Source organism: Meleagris gallopavo, chromosome 6, assembly GCF_905368555.1.
Source record: "Meleagris gallopavo chromosome 6, MGAL_WU_HG_1.1, whole genome shotgun sequence".
NCBI lineage: Eukaryota > Metazoa > Chordata > Aves > Galliformes > Phasianidae > Meleagris > Meleagris gallopavo.
The window spans coordinates 22,621,082-22,635,623 of NC_139409.1; the positions used below are offsets into that span (position 1 = coordinate 22,621,082).

Consider the following 14,542-nt stretch of genomic DNA (forward strand, 5'->3'; position numbering starts at 1 on the left):
CTGCTATCTAAGAATTCAGAACTTGGTAAGTGAACTGTAACATGGGTTAGATACCACAATTCTTCAGCTATTAGCAATTGTACAATCATGCAATTTTTTCAAAAGGAATTTGAGACTATTATGAAGGAAAAAAAAAACGCGTAACATCAAAACGTTATCAGCAGTGAGATAATTAGCCCGCTTTGTATCCTGTACCAGGCCACTATGGCAGAGAGAAGGGAAATGAGAAGAAATAAGAAATAAAAACATCTGAGAAGTCTCAGAAAGATGCCATAAGCCTCTTGTAGGCTGAGTTACTCCAACACCTCTACAGCTGCGCTTCCTCCTGCAAAAGATTAACTGACAGCACTTGACCAAAATGGCTTCTGCTGGAGCTTCAAGCTGTGCGCAAGGTGAGCAGGCAGTGATGACCCATTCCAGCTACAACCTGTTCCTTTCAGCTCTCTGATGCCACGTTCAAACTAGAAGGAGGCTGTCTGAAATCAGGACATTTCACAGAAAACCAATCTCTGCTATTGGAAGTACATCGCTTTTGCTAACTGATAAAAAAGCATCCTGTGCAAACCCTCATCAACAGTACATATACCGGGCATATGCTGTAACACTGCGTTCTTAATTCTCTCCTAATTTCTGACAGTCCAAATGGCCTCTGATTTCAGTGCTAGATTTTTGTTCCCTTACTCATCAGCTGTATTCCTATTTGCTTTTGTAACTTCTCCGATTTACCGTTCAATTTCTGTACTAGTGTTTTCTGCTTTCCTCCTTCAGACTTACAAAGCTGGCCTGTATCTCACCGAGGGTCTGCAGGCTCCTGTTGGGTGCCCGCTCTGATGGAGTCACCTCAACTCTCCCTGCAGTGAACGGGGAGGGATGGTTGTTCCCACAGGGCAATTTACGCTGCTCCAGGACAAGTGTGGATACTGAGTGAGATGAAATACTGCCAGAAAACACATTCTCACTCACTATGGAGAAAATCCACATTACTAGGTTGGACTACTAAGCATATTTGAATGATTAGAGCTAAATGTCTGCTCAGAATTCTTATCTTGCATTCCTGTTGTCTTTGTTGTTGTTGTTGTTTGTTTGGCTTAGTTTTTACATATGGTCTGTACACCTTCTGTGCTTCCATCATGATATACTGGAGCAGAGCCATGAAAGGAATTGAGAAAGCTTAGTTCCTGCCTTTGATATCATCCAGCGCTCTGGAGATTTGGGGGAACCAAAGAGGCATACGCATACTTAAAGCATCCAACCAGCACCCAGGAGAGTCTACAGGTCCAAAGCCATAGCTAGAATTTTCAGTGGCTGGACAGAGTATAACGGGGGCAAGCAGATGTGCTAACTGACAGTATGTGCTGCTACAGATCTCTGTTTAAGTACTTGCCGTGTAAAATCCAACTATTTCTATGCATTTTTTTTTCCACAGTGGTTCTATTTTTGCTTAATTCCTGTTACTTACTCTCTCTTTTCTGAAGTCTATTGGTATTACAGCAAGTCTGGGAAACATCTCTTTCTCCAAAATACCACATTTAATTATTATGGCTCCATTGCCTTTCTGTCTCAATGAATTTTTTAAACCACCTATCAGAAGTCCCAACAATGCAGAGTGCACTCTCGTCCAGGAACAGCTGCTTCACTGAAGGTGTCTGCGAAATTTGGCTTTAAACCTTGTCCTGTTTGCCCACTTTACTATGAAAAGTGGTACTAGAGGATGGCAGAACATTTACTTTTACTCTGCAGGACTTAAAATTTGTTTCTGCAGTATGGCCTCATCCATGCTCAACTTCAAGTTATCGAGAACTAAGCAGTGTTTGCAGTACATTTTTTTAATAGACATCACAATATCCTCCTATTGGGTTGGGACATTCCAGTATAATTACAATGACTTTTAAGGAGACATTCACCTGTCTAGACTTCATCCTTAATTTTCAGTCAGATGGGTCACCTAACTCTTCTTCAACCCTCAACTATTCCCGCTGCTGTTCTGCTGAGCTATATCAGCTCTCCTGCAGTTAAATTCCAAATTCTTGGAGTTTGTGTCTTTTCACTATTACATAAAGCTTTGCTTCCATTTAATTGTGATATGTTATAGATGTTTTAACCTGATGTAAAAAAATAAAAAAAAAAAATTGATTTCTGAAGAAGAGAAACAACATGAACAATAGGCAGCACAGAGGCAAGCAGTGCCAGCTAACCCTCTCGCTATTTCAAACGAAGTTACAAAGATAAATGCAGTGTGATGAAAAGGGATTCAGCACAATGAAGAAATACAGGTGCTCAGTTCTCACGAAGCACTGCCTTGCCCTTCCAAGTCCCTTCCAAGAATGCCACACCAATGAGACTTTTAATATCGATTTTCAGACCACAGGCACCGATTCAAACCCATCTTGCTATGAGTATTATTGCTTCGATCAAAAGTTGTTGCTCAGCAGTTTATACAAAGCAGAGACAACAGTAAGGCAACAAACTGATTAGAGATGTGTAAGAGGAAACCGCAAAGACTGGTGGGTAGGCCTATCTCCATTAGTGATCTAGAAGGTTATCTAAGGATAAACAACACACTAATTAAAATTGCAGATGCTGCTCAACCTCTGTGTCATAAAGATGACAAATGCAAACAAAGTGTGATGACAGATAAAATGAGCAAAATGAGATTCAACTCAAAACCTATCTCCTAGAGAAAAATAACGCAAGTCTTTAACTTCTACTGTCTGGAAGAAACCTGGAAATCCAAATTAATTGTTCCAGTGCTGTGCTAATGAATAACAAGTGGGACACAAACGTTCATTCAAATGTACAGCAAATGTATGGAAGTGTTCCCTCTTGAAGTAAGGAGATGTATACATAGCACCTAAATGATTGTATTTGTGATGTAACCCGGAGTTCTAGCCTGAGCACAACGTTGTATTAATCGCTTGAGACAGGAATCAAATATTTCAGAGGGTACGAACAAGGGAATTAACTGCAGTGCTACAAGGGAACGAACTGGGAGGAGATCAAGAGAAACTCTGAGTACATATCAGTGAAAAGCCTCCTGATGCAACAACTGGTTTTACATCTCAAAGCATTTTGGTAAACTGCCTACTTGTGACATGTAAAATCTGAATGGTAACATCTCAGTGTGCATGCATGGTGGGACACCTCTGCACAAACTCTTTGTCCTAATGTTTTTGTTCATCTTAATACGAGGAAATTATAATTTCAACAACCAGAGCTGGTATAAAACACTGCAGCTTTATGAACTTCAGCTTCACCAGCAGAATGTCAAGCCTTAGATTTGTAACTGCATTTCTAATCAGCTAGAAGATGTGGACGCAATTGCCCCATCACTGCTGAACATTAGGCTGCTCATGCAGACCACCAGTTCACTGTATACTTTGCTCTTCTGAGCATAACACAAGAATCTCTCAGGATAGGCTGAGAACTGCTACTCTTCAGCCTGGAGAAGAGATGGCCATTAGATGATCTCATAGCAGCCTTTCAGTATCTGAAGCGGAGCTACAGGAAAGAAGAGGACAGACTCTTTAGCAGGGTCTGTTGTGACAGAACAAGGAGAAATGGCTTCAAGCTCAAAGAGGGTAGATTTAGGTTGAATATAAGGAAAAAATCTTAGATTGAGGGTGGCAAGGTACAGGAACAGGTTGCCTGGTGTTGTGGTTGATGCCCCATCCCTGGATACTTTCAAGGAGAGGATGGGATCAGGCCCTGGGCAACCTGATCTAGCTGTGGTGTCCCTGTTCATTGCAGGGGAAATGGACTAGATGGCCCTCAGAGGTCTCTTCCAACTCTAACCGTTCCATAATTCTACGATTCTGTGATTCCAATAATGTGAAGGTCTTCTTTGAACTGTAAGTTTCTAATGATTCTATGATTAAGATGTTCTATATGTGATGATCTACTACTGCAAAATCAGAGCACTTGAAGATTATAATCCTCTTTTCTGGAGAACGCCATCCACCCAGCAATAATTTATTGAAGGGCTATCATTTATTATGAACCACGCTGAGATTCTACACAGCCACAAGGGTTTTTCTAGGAAAAGGATCTGATCACCAGTGAGGGCAACTGGAAAGCAAAAATCACATATAATAGCTAATATTGTAAACCTGAAGAATCTAATTTAATCTCTAATGTGCAACACACACAAAAAAAAAAAAAAAAAAAAAAAAATCTCAGTGTATTTTTATAACAAGAAGAAGAATAGAAAACCAAAACCAGAAGGATAGACTGGGGGAACCTTACGAACATGTACCAGAATTAATATAACTAAGCTATCAGAAATTCACCATATTTCTATTTGCATGTTGGATTTTATCATAAATTTACTAAAAATACTGTTCCCACAGCATTTGAAGTTTTTTGTAAATAAAAAAATATTCATATTCTATATGTTTTCAATACCACATCTTTGTTAATAAACGTGCGATTATGCATTTAGCCAGCTTAGCATTTCCCATTTTTTGTAGAAACATTCACCATTCCTTGCCATAATAGGTGTATGTTCAGAGAACTGGCTGCACAGCCCCCCTGCTTCAGGGGAAGGGGCAGAGTGGGCAGAGCCCTCTGGGGTTGTTTCATTTCAGCATTGGCTGTGCATCCAAGCTGGTGCTCCCCCAAACATCTGAGTGCTGCCAGTACATTCCCAGCTCCTACTGCCAAGTTAAAATGAAAACGGTCTTAGTTCAGAAATGATTGAGGTGGTTTGCTCTAATCAAATTAAACCAGCCAAATGTTCCTTTCAAAGGTAACTGTCTACTCTGCAGCTGTATGCAAAATACCACATCAAATGTGAAAAAAAATAATGATAGAATTCTGTCCTTACAGTAGAGCGCTGGCTCCACAGATGAAGAGAAACAAAAGCATCAGTGCGGCTCAGAATTACATTCACAGAAAGCTCCTAGAAATATGCTCTCTTGAGAAACAGTGAACAAAGTACTGAAATTCCCAGTTTATAATTAACTGATTTCAGGAAGAAGGGAATTCTCAAGAATTGTTAAACAGCAACAGACACCTTGGGTTACTTCTCATCTTGCCCACCTCCCAAACAGATATTAAATGTGTAGCCAAAATTTCACGAGAGAGAGAAAAAACAGCGCATAGACTTTTCCATCCTATTTCTCACTTCCTTTCTCTGTCTCTAGCACAACATGCAACATTTAGCGCTGACTAATGTTGCAAAAGCCCAAACTTGACAGGTTTCACTTAAACTCTGTATGATTAATCTGTGTTAGAACTGAGTTTTCTGTCAGTGAACATGGGAAATTCCTGCAAAGATGAGTTCATATCTGAGTTATTTTTATTTTGGCCTGCTAAGAGAAGGTCAATTACCTGCTAATGAGAAGCCAGAGTGGCATCAGTGGTTCTACAAATAAATGCTTTCAAGACAGTATGCAACGTTTTGCTAAGCTGGTAAATTGTTTTCTAGGTGTGCCATGGGAAATCTACCCCAAGGCAACTCTACCACTATCAGCAAGTTGGCACATTCAAGCACACCCTTTACTTAGGTATCTGAAATCACCATCTAGTCCTAGAATTACATGAGATGCTTCACAGCATGAAGATTCATCTTCTTCTATCCTTAGAAATGCATCCAAAGCCTCACGTAATAGAGTTTCTTATTATTTACATAGCATCTTCTTCGATCTGCCTCCAGAAAGCACAATCACCTGATTCTAAAAGGATTAGAGGAATATTTTCTTGCCAGCACCTCCCAAGGATGGAGTAAATTTTCCAAGCATTTGGGTAAATCAATAAATAGGAACATTAATACAATAGTCGGTATGCAACAGGCATTTAGAAAGTTACAGAAGTCAACCGTCACATTTCCACTCTTTGATGATCTTCTCATCAAACCCCTCCCAGACGGAGGTTTCCCAAATAAAAATGTCAAAGCACATTATGTTGTACCCCTTGGAAAATTCCAAATCAGTTTGTTCATTAGTAGATTTACAGTTTAAAGGTGTACGTGCACTTGCAATTTAAGATATTTTTTTAGAATATATGAAAAATACATGAAGAACTGATTCAGAAGGAGAAATTAAGGTCTTGAAAAAAAAATGCAACTTAGTTACAAATTTATAAGGGCACAGTTACCTTATGATCATATGTTAGTTCATTAAGAATCCACTCATTCTGCAAAAATGGAGAACAAGCAGATTACACATATGGAGCAAAACCTGCGATTCGTGCTCTTACGTATATTGTCCCAGTCACCGCTTTGTCTCTGGAATCTATTTAGGAAAGCTTTTGAATATCCAGTGCATATTTTCTATTTGATAATGTATATCTGCTAAACTTCAAACAATTGCTTAAAACCCACTGAAGGTACCTGAGTGAATCCCTCCATACACTGCTAAGTCACAGCTGCTCTCCTTCAGCCACCGGGGAAGAGCGCAGTGCTGGCACCCTCTGCTCTGTGCTCTGAGGTATCACGAAGCAAATCTGAGACCCAAATAAGAGACCCAGCCCAGTTGCCTGTTGTGGCTGATGCTGAACCCCATATCCCACTGCAGCACCCAAGGGAAGGATGCCTGCTGTGGGGCAGCGGCAGGCTGGGCTGTGCCCATACGAGCTGCTTCTCATCCTGGGCAGCACCTAGCAAAAGCAGATCCCTCCAAGAACAGCAAGAACACACCAACCACAGATTTAGAGAAGGAAGGGAGCTCTGTACATGATCTAAAATGACTAATGTTTACTCACACAAAGACTGGAAACATGTTTTTTATAAAAAGCTTAGATTCAGAGTAAGATAAAATACTTTTTGAAGAAAGCCTGTATTCACTCCAGAAGCTGGTTTAAAAGGCTTTTCCATATTCAATCCTTCCTTCCTGACGTACTCTTATCTTGTCCTGTATCTGGCAGACCACGCATTCACACTAAATCATCACATCCATTACTAACAATGCAGATGGACAGAAAGAATATAACTTCTTATTTTCCCTTATTCTGTGTACTGTAGTAGTGTTGCAAGCAGATGATGAGAGGCCAGAGTTCATGTCCAGCCATTTCACAATGGCCAATTTAAGAAACTTCTCCAGACCCAACCTACAGCCCAGCCCCTCTCAGAACCGGCCACACCGCTCCCCTCGCTCTCCTGCAGACCAAAGCCCTCTGGTCCAGTCACAGCCCCTTCTCCAGTGCCTTCGTGGTGGCTCCCAGCTGTGGCAGGACAGCAAAGGGGCCATCTCTGAGGGCTTCCCAGCCTGGAAGTGCCTCCCTCTCACCAAGGCATTTCCCATCTTCTCATTTTGCCTTGAAGACCATCTTGTTTGTGTTAGCCTAAAGCTGACTCTGAGGCTTATTCAATTTTTCCTTCCCATTACTCATCCACCTCTGTTGAGACTAATCTGCCACATTAATTCCTTTAAACTTGGCAATTTTGAAGTTTCCAGTTCAGTTTCTTCTGCTTCACCCCATCTCTACATCTCATTTCACTCTTTCAGGACACAAGATAATCCCCATACCTAGCAATGGGAAAGTACCCACTCCTGGAGTCTGTCAGTTGTGTATGAGTGCTGCTACACGCAAATAAATTGTATTGCACACCACTGATCTGTAGAAATGATGTCATACCCTAAAAGTTTAACATTAGCTTGGCAGAAAAAGGAAGTAAGGAAGTAAGCAGAATTCACTGGAGAGAAACACCCCCTAAAATAGAAATGTTTCACTTAACAGGATGGAACATCTCACTGATTTTGAGAACATCACCCTTTAAACTTCTTAACAGCACAGTTAAAAAGACAGCAGCCAATATCAGCATTGCCACAAACTGAAAAGAGAAACAAAATTAGCTACTGCATTTTGAAACTCCTCTCCCACTGTAAGTTACAATAGGACTTCAGTTTGACAAACTGAACAAGCAAAAAAATGCAAACTACCTTCCAAAAGCTTTACTTTATATCAGTGACTTATTTCAGATTCTGACTGCTCTCCGTATTGAGCTAGATGGGGAAATTTAAGATGCTGTTATGAAAAGGATACTTCCTGTCTTAGCACAAAACAATTTTAAGGACCAAGCCATTGGAGTGTACTTCTGGGAGCTTTGAGCACTCAGGTGCAGGTCTTTGTGCCTGGGCACAAAGGGATGGGGCAGCCAGGTGTCCTCCCGGAGAAGCAGCTGATAGGCTCCACAGTGCTCTCAAGTGCAACCCAAAAGATAAGAGCACCGGATTGCAAATGTTAGGAAAAACCATCATGATGGTGTTGTGTTACCACAAATGTCTACAGTGTCATTTTAATTTCACTGCATGTAAAGTAATGTTGAACTTTGAATACAGGATAATTGCCCCCTCACTTGTAATTATTGGGTTTCCCACACATTTATCCACGTACCAAAAAGTCTGAGGAATGGAGTTATGCTTCCAGCTAGGCAGATCACTCTGTTGAACAGAAGTCAATTACCTGGGCCACCTATTACCCTTCCTTAACAGGAAGAAGAGAAATAAGATTTTCAGTTCCTTATTAGATGGTAATTATGAACCTGAACAGCTAGATTTCTGACACTTATCTTTAACATAATAGACCAGATTAGATTATAATAGATTACATTCAATATAATTTTGATTGTTTTAAAGTAGAAGACTTACTAGAAATGGTAAATCAGATTTATCCTCCCTCCCCTGCAAAAAAAAAAGAGCCAGGAAGCAAAGAAATACAGCTTTGCAGGTTTGCTGTATTTGCTTATGGTTTAACACTATTCAAACTGTTAAATGTATTTACCTACATATATGTGTTAGAAATCAAGCACTGCAAGAATTACAGTATTCTGTCTTGTATATCATCTTCCTAGGGTGCAAATTCACAGTCTGACGGATAATTAACATTAGGGGAAAATTATTCATCTGATTATCAGCAGGAGAGATATAAAATGAACACAATATATTGCTGAATTTAGCAATATAATCACAGGAAAAAAATTACAGATATATTACAGCAGGGAATACTCCCAGTTTTACATACAGGAATTTCCTGAATCTAATATGTCATTTATTCCTGGCAAGGCCTGTCCTTTGTCTACATATATTTCATTTCTTCCCAAAGAGAACAGCATCGAGCTACATAAGTACAGGACCAATTTTAGCCAGATTTAACTACTGCACACAGGAAAGCTTGAATAAAGCATTACTTTTTATCTGAAAGGTGAGCACCTTAATCATCCTCCTGTTACTAAGAACATTTCATAGCCTACAACATTCCTCACTTTTGAACAATTCACATTACCATTTACTCTTGAAAACTGGCTATTTTTTGCTGGCTATTTACCCTCCGTGAAGGCAAGTGGAATAGTGTAAAGTGTCCTGATGGGGGGCTTTTTACAAGGCCAAATGTGATCAGGACAATATTTTAAGGGCAAAGCAATCATCCTTTTTACTGCATTTTTTCCCATATCTTTCAATGTTCTATTTTTGTTAGTCTTACAAAAGTTTTGGTCAGTCCACTAGGCCTTAATCCCTTTGTAGCTAACAGTTCAGAGACTTTCACTACCACCACTTTTCTGCTGAAGATCAGACTTTGCTTCTCACCCTGCACATCTTCTTGCCTTATCCTGGCACTAGCTCTTACCTAATTTTTTACCTACAGTGGTTCTGTAAGAAATGCATCACGCATGGTGCAAAGATGGAAACCAGACACTTGGACAGAAGGGACACGAAACAAACCCTCACATAATTAGCAAGAACTAGCATGGAAAAATATGAGAAACGTTTTGTTTAAAATTATTATATGCTTTTTAGTCATTTCTGCTTTATGGAGAACATTCTCCATTATCAAAAGCATTAGCATTAGGGACCAGTTTTGGCACCAGCCATTCCTCAGGATGTTAAAGAAGAGAATCCATGCCCAGCAGGCCAATGCTGGGCCACAGGAGCTCTGCTGGCTCTCCATCAAGACTCACCAGCAAAACCATGCAGCTACTTCTCTATTAAGCAAGTACCAGGGATTTCTCCTTCCCAAACCGCTCTTCACATTCACCATCTCTTCATGCAGACAGGACAGCCCTGGGCTGAGCTCCTTACAGTGCTCGCGGGGCTGGCCCGAGCCTATCCTTTGAGTTCAGCACAACATGACACAGCTCGTGGCTTCTGCCGCCGCCGCCAGCTGATACAGAGTACCATCACCACACTTGCTCAGCAGCACAGGTCAAATACAGCTCAACTCTTGGTAGTTTGTCTAAATTTTGACTCACAGAATGACTGTCTGTATTGAACAACTCGCGGACCACACGCCTTTACTCAGAGCTGACGGATTTGATGTGATATTTGCATCGCTCACTCACTTCTCTCAGGCTACTTGCCTGTAACATTCAGAAAATAGATGTTCCCTTTACAAAACATCTGGCTTCAAATATTAATGTGGCTGTCCCAGTGCTCTGAACACGCCATACCTCCTACTCCAGTACGCAGACAATGCATTTGCCATTATTTTTATTTACTAATCTGGCCATGATTTAAATATTTTCAAATAACCTTTCATTATAGGGATACAATTTCAACCACTCCAAAGCGCTACTTACAGCTACATGTGCTCTACTGATTAAAAGTGTGCACAACAGAGGTTACTTTTAAAAAGCATTTCTCTTGTTTTAGAAGAGATAATGTTTGAAATTGCTCTTACGTTCTGATCTCTGGATTAGAAAGCACTTCAAAAAGTCTTTTACGTCATATGGAAAGATCTCAGCGATAAAACAAAGTTCATAAGCATTCTTTTAATCATTCCCAAAGAAAGCTTACAATTTTCAAAATAAATATCTGAACTTGCGCATCTAAATCCACATCTACTCTCTGATATTAGTAGACTGGATTTCAGAGATTTTAAGAACTCTTGGTAATCTCTATTGCCAAGAAAGGCCTTTGGGTGCTTCAGTCCACCTGATTCATTGACCAAATACGAAATGTTGCCCACACTAACATGCCTCCAGTTCTGCAGTTTTTGCACTAAGCCTCTGGCATTACCAGGTGCCCGTCAGAATCATGGTTACTGAGCAAATAGTGAATCTTTCTGACCAGCGCTGATGAAGTGTGAGCTGCAGACATCATCCCATTGCTCAGATATAGCAAGGAGGCCTACAACTTCCAACCACATCCCACTCCACGACTAGTACTTCATAAAACATTCTTTGCCTATTCAGTTTGCTCAGAAATTAGACTGTTCTATTACATTGCCTTGAGATGAAAGAAAACTAACTTATTTCTAGCTATTCACTTTCGTATTTTAATTATTCCCTTTCCTATCTGTCCTGCTCCATTTACTACCATGAAAGCCCTCATCTCAGCCCCTAAGACAAATATGGTGACCATAGCTACAAGCCAGTCTGACAGCCACCCCTGTCACCACAGCATCTCTATTTCTCCAGGACTCAAAGAGGCTTGGCACTAGCGAAGTATGGAATATTTCCCTTTTACTATGTAATGTACGAGTAAAATAATACATATAGTAAGGAATATTTCTATTGATGCAGTGTCATCAGCAAGACGATGCAACCGAGTATCTCAAAGCAAAGTACACTTTTTAAAGTCCGTAACATTCAAATAAAGATGCTCACGAGGCAGTCTCAGCATGGGGAACCAGCCCAAGAATAAAGCTCATTCACTCAGAGCTTACGCTACCAACACAACAGCCAGGAAACCTGGTGCCACCGCCACCATGCTGAAAGCAAGGCCAGAACTCATTCTGCTGCACCCTTCGTAGCACCACCAGTATCTCCTGGGGAATTTACCAACAAGCAGCAGTCAGTCACAAGGCCTGTAAAGCTCAGTCTTAGGCTTCTCCTCCTCTTTAACATAATAATCTGCAAACATTTATAAAAACATCTAAAGAAGTGGAATGCATGTCCCACTAACGCTACAACCATTACCTTTGGGTAACGAATAGAGCTGCTAAAAATCAACAGCAGCTGTCAGAGCTAATACCTGGGACAAAGGGAGTTGTTGGGTTTTCATTCCCTATCACGTCTGAGGAAATGGTGTGTATGGGGCTCCTTGCCATCCATCCCAGCACTGTGTCACACGCCTATGCCTCTGGAGATGGGTGTTTGTGTGTGTGGGAGGCAGCACGGGGATGAGGTGAGCTCTGGCACAGCCCCACGGCCTGTCGAAACCTCAAACCACACTCCATGTGCACAGACGAGCTCTCTCTCTATCCACAAAGCCCATCGGCTGCCCGGCCCTCCACACGCCCAAACCACTCACCCGGCGCACACACCACAGAGCAGGCCCCGCTTCCTCACCTGACCACATTGGGGTGCTCGAAGGTCTCCAGGTGCCTCAGGACGGCCACCTCCCGGATGGTGGACAGCGGCATGCCCTCCTCGCTGGTCTGCACCCGCACCCGCTTCAGCGCCACGAAGCGGCCACCATTTTTCAGGTCGCGGGCCTTGAACACCTTCCCGTAGGCTCCCTCGCCGATCTCAGCCACGCACTCATACTGCTGGTCGGCCAGGTTGGTGCCGTCCTTGTCCATGCTGCCGCCGCTCCGCTTCCTCCTGGATCTGGAGCACCTCACGGCGGCTCTCGTCTCTGATCGCTTCTGAAGCTGGCACCTCACTGTGGGTCGGCCACACACCGATATCTCTGCCCAAGGGGCAGCAGGAACCCCTCAGCCTCCTGCTCTGCTGCACGGGCCCCAGTGAGCCTCCGCTGGCGGTCACCAGAAATGATCATACAGCCTTTGGGAGCATGGTCTGTGTGAAGGCAGCTAGATCTGGAAGAGAGACCAAGCAAGAGAGAGCAGTTAGAACACAGTGCCATTGTGCTCCTGTTCACTTTGTTATTCTGCGTGGCTTAAAACTGGGAAAATGATGCTAACACGACGCAGATAGCTGCACATGCAAAGGAAGATGTGAACCAGAGGCTGCTGGGCAGTGTCGCTGCACAGCTGACACAATCTGCAGTGTGCCCAGGCTGCAGTACAGCCAGAGCGACCGCATGTATGGGCTTCCCCCAAGCAATGGGGTTTTCCTGAGCAATGGGCAGAGAGTGACTCTGAGGGATCTGGGTGGTGTCCTCCATTAGATAGAAGAATCTCTACACCCGTGGGCCAGGAGAGTATGGCAGGTTCCTCGGGTTCCAAGGTTCCTTGGGCATCACATGGTGGAGTCCCTGAAACACATCCCATGCTGTACAGCCAGCACTCATGTGCAAATGGTAGCACTGAGAGGCTCCAGCCTGGAGTTACGCTACCCTGTGCTACACATTGCAAGAATACAAGAATGTGCGCTCCTGCCTCGTGGAGAACTGTGCATATATATATCTCCACATATATACAGTAAGATAATAGAATGTTTCTGAGCACTGTTTGCTAGAGGAAAGACACATGCCCCTTCGCAGCCTTACGATCGAGCATGGGCCCTGGCTGCAGAGCTGCGGCTGCAGGACACAGCGTGGCGCCCAGCTGACTGCAGCAGGACGGACGCCGGGTGAAAGCCGTGCTCCGGAGCCGCGTCTGCCATGCACTGCGTGGGGCCGGGTGCCGAGGCACTTCCCCCTGCGCCCAGCTTCCCCCCCACAGCCACGCCGCGGCCACGAGCAAACGCCGCTCACAGCAGCAGCACGCCAGCCCTCTCCTTTCCTCCTCGCCCATTCATTATCAACGGACCGACTCCGCGACCCCGGGGGCTGCAGCCCCCTACACGCCGTGCTACCACGAAGGCGCCCGGTAGCTCATCGGGGATCCCCTGACGGCACCCACGGCCGCCGCTCACGCCTCCCAGCTCGGCGAGAGAAGCGCCCCGAGGCGGCCCCGCGCCCCGCTCCCCCCGCGCCGCGTCCCCGCTGCCCCCCGCCGTGGGGACACCTGCCCGCGCCCCGCACGCAGCCCCGCGCCCCGCCCGGCGGAAGGGCGCCCCCCGGCGGCGGGCGGCGCGTCGCGCGTGTGCGTGGCCGCGTTCCGGCGGGCGGCGGGCCTGGCCTCGCGCGGCCGCGCCGCCGCCGGCCGCCTTCCCCCGGGACGGCGGGGAGCCAGGCCCCCCGCTCGGCACCGCGCCGCTCCGCACGATGCGGGGGCACGCGGAGATCCGCCGTCCGCTCGGGGCCTCGGAGGGCCCTCCCGCCGCCCCCCGCACGCAGCGCTGCCCCCGGTCCGGCCGCGCGTGGGCTCGGGGCCGCGGCCGCGCGCCGCACATGGGTTCCCGGCGTTACCTGGTGCGCGCCGCGGCCGCCCGCTCCGCCGGCGGCTCCCCAAATAACCCTCAGCCCTTGGGGGGGGTGGGGGGGTTGGGAGGGAGGGGGTGAGTCCTCCCTAAAACAAACCTCCCATTGAGCGAGGCGGGGTGGAGAGCCGGCCGGGGTCTGCCCCTTCACATGGCGATGTCTCCGGCAGGTCCCGGCCGCCCGGGCCACACAGGTAGCTGCTCCGCCGCCCGGCCGCCCCCGGCCCGCATCCCGCCGCTGCCCCTCGGCGCGGGAGGCAGCTCCCGCTCGGCCCCGGCCCGCGCCTCCCACCCCACCCCCCCGGCCGCCCGGGGAAAAGGAAAATCGCGGCCCCCGGGGAGCGCCGCCGCCGCTCCTGCGAGGCGCCCGCAGCCCCGCGGCCGCAGCCCGCCCCGGAG

The 14,542-nt window shown here is 45.4% G+C and overlaps 1 protein-coding gene across 4 annotated transcripts in view; it reads right to left on the minus strand.

Annotated features, from left to right (window-relative positions):
• Positions 1–14,542, minus strand: part of CDK6 (cyclin dependent kinase 6) — a 132,795-nt gene extending 118,253 nt beyond the window's left edge. The window contains exons 1-2 of one of the 4 annotated variants that reach the window (XM_085227441.1): positions 14,244–14,540; positions 12,224–12,696 (exon numbers count right to left, since the gene is read on the minus strand). In XM_085227441.1, the coding sequence (XP_085083567.1) occupies positions 12,224–12,456 (233 nt within the window). In that variant the 5' untranslated portion in view covers positions 12,457–12,696; positions 14,244–14,540. Of the gene's footprint in view, positions 1–12,223; positions 12,697–14,132 lie in introns of all 4 variants that reach the window. The other 3 variants (XM_085227439.1, XM_085227440.1, XM_085227442.1) reach the window with 3 other exon arrangements.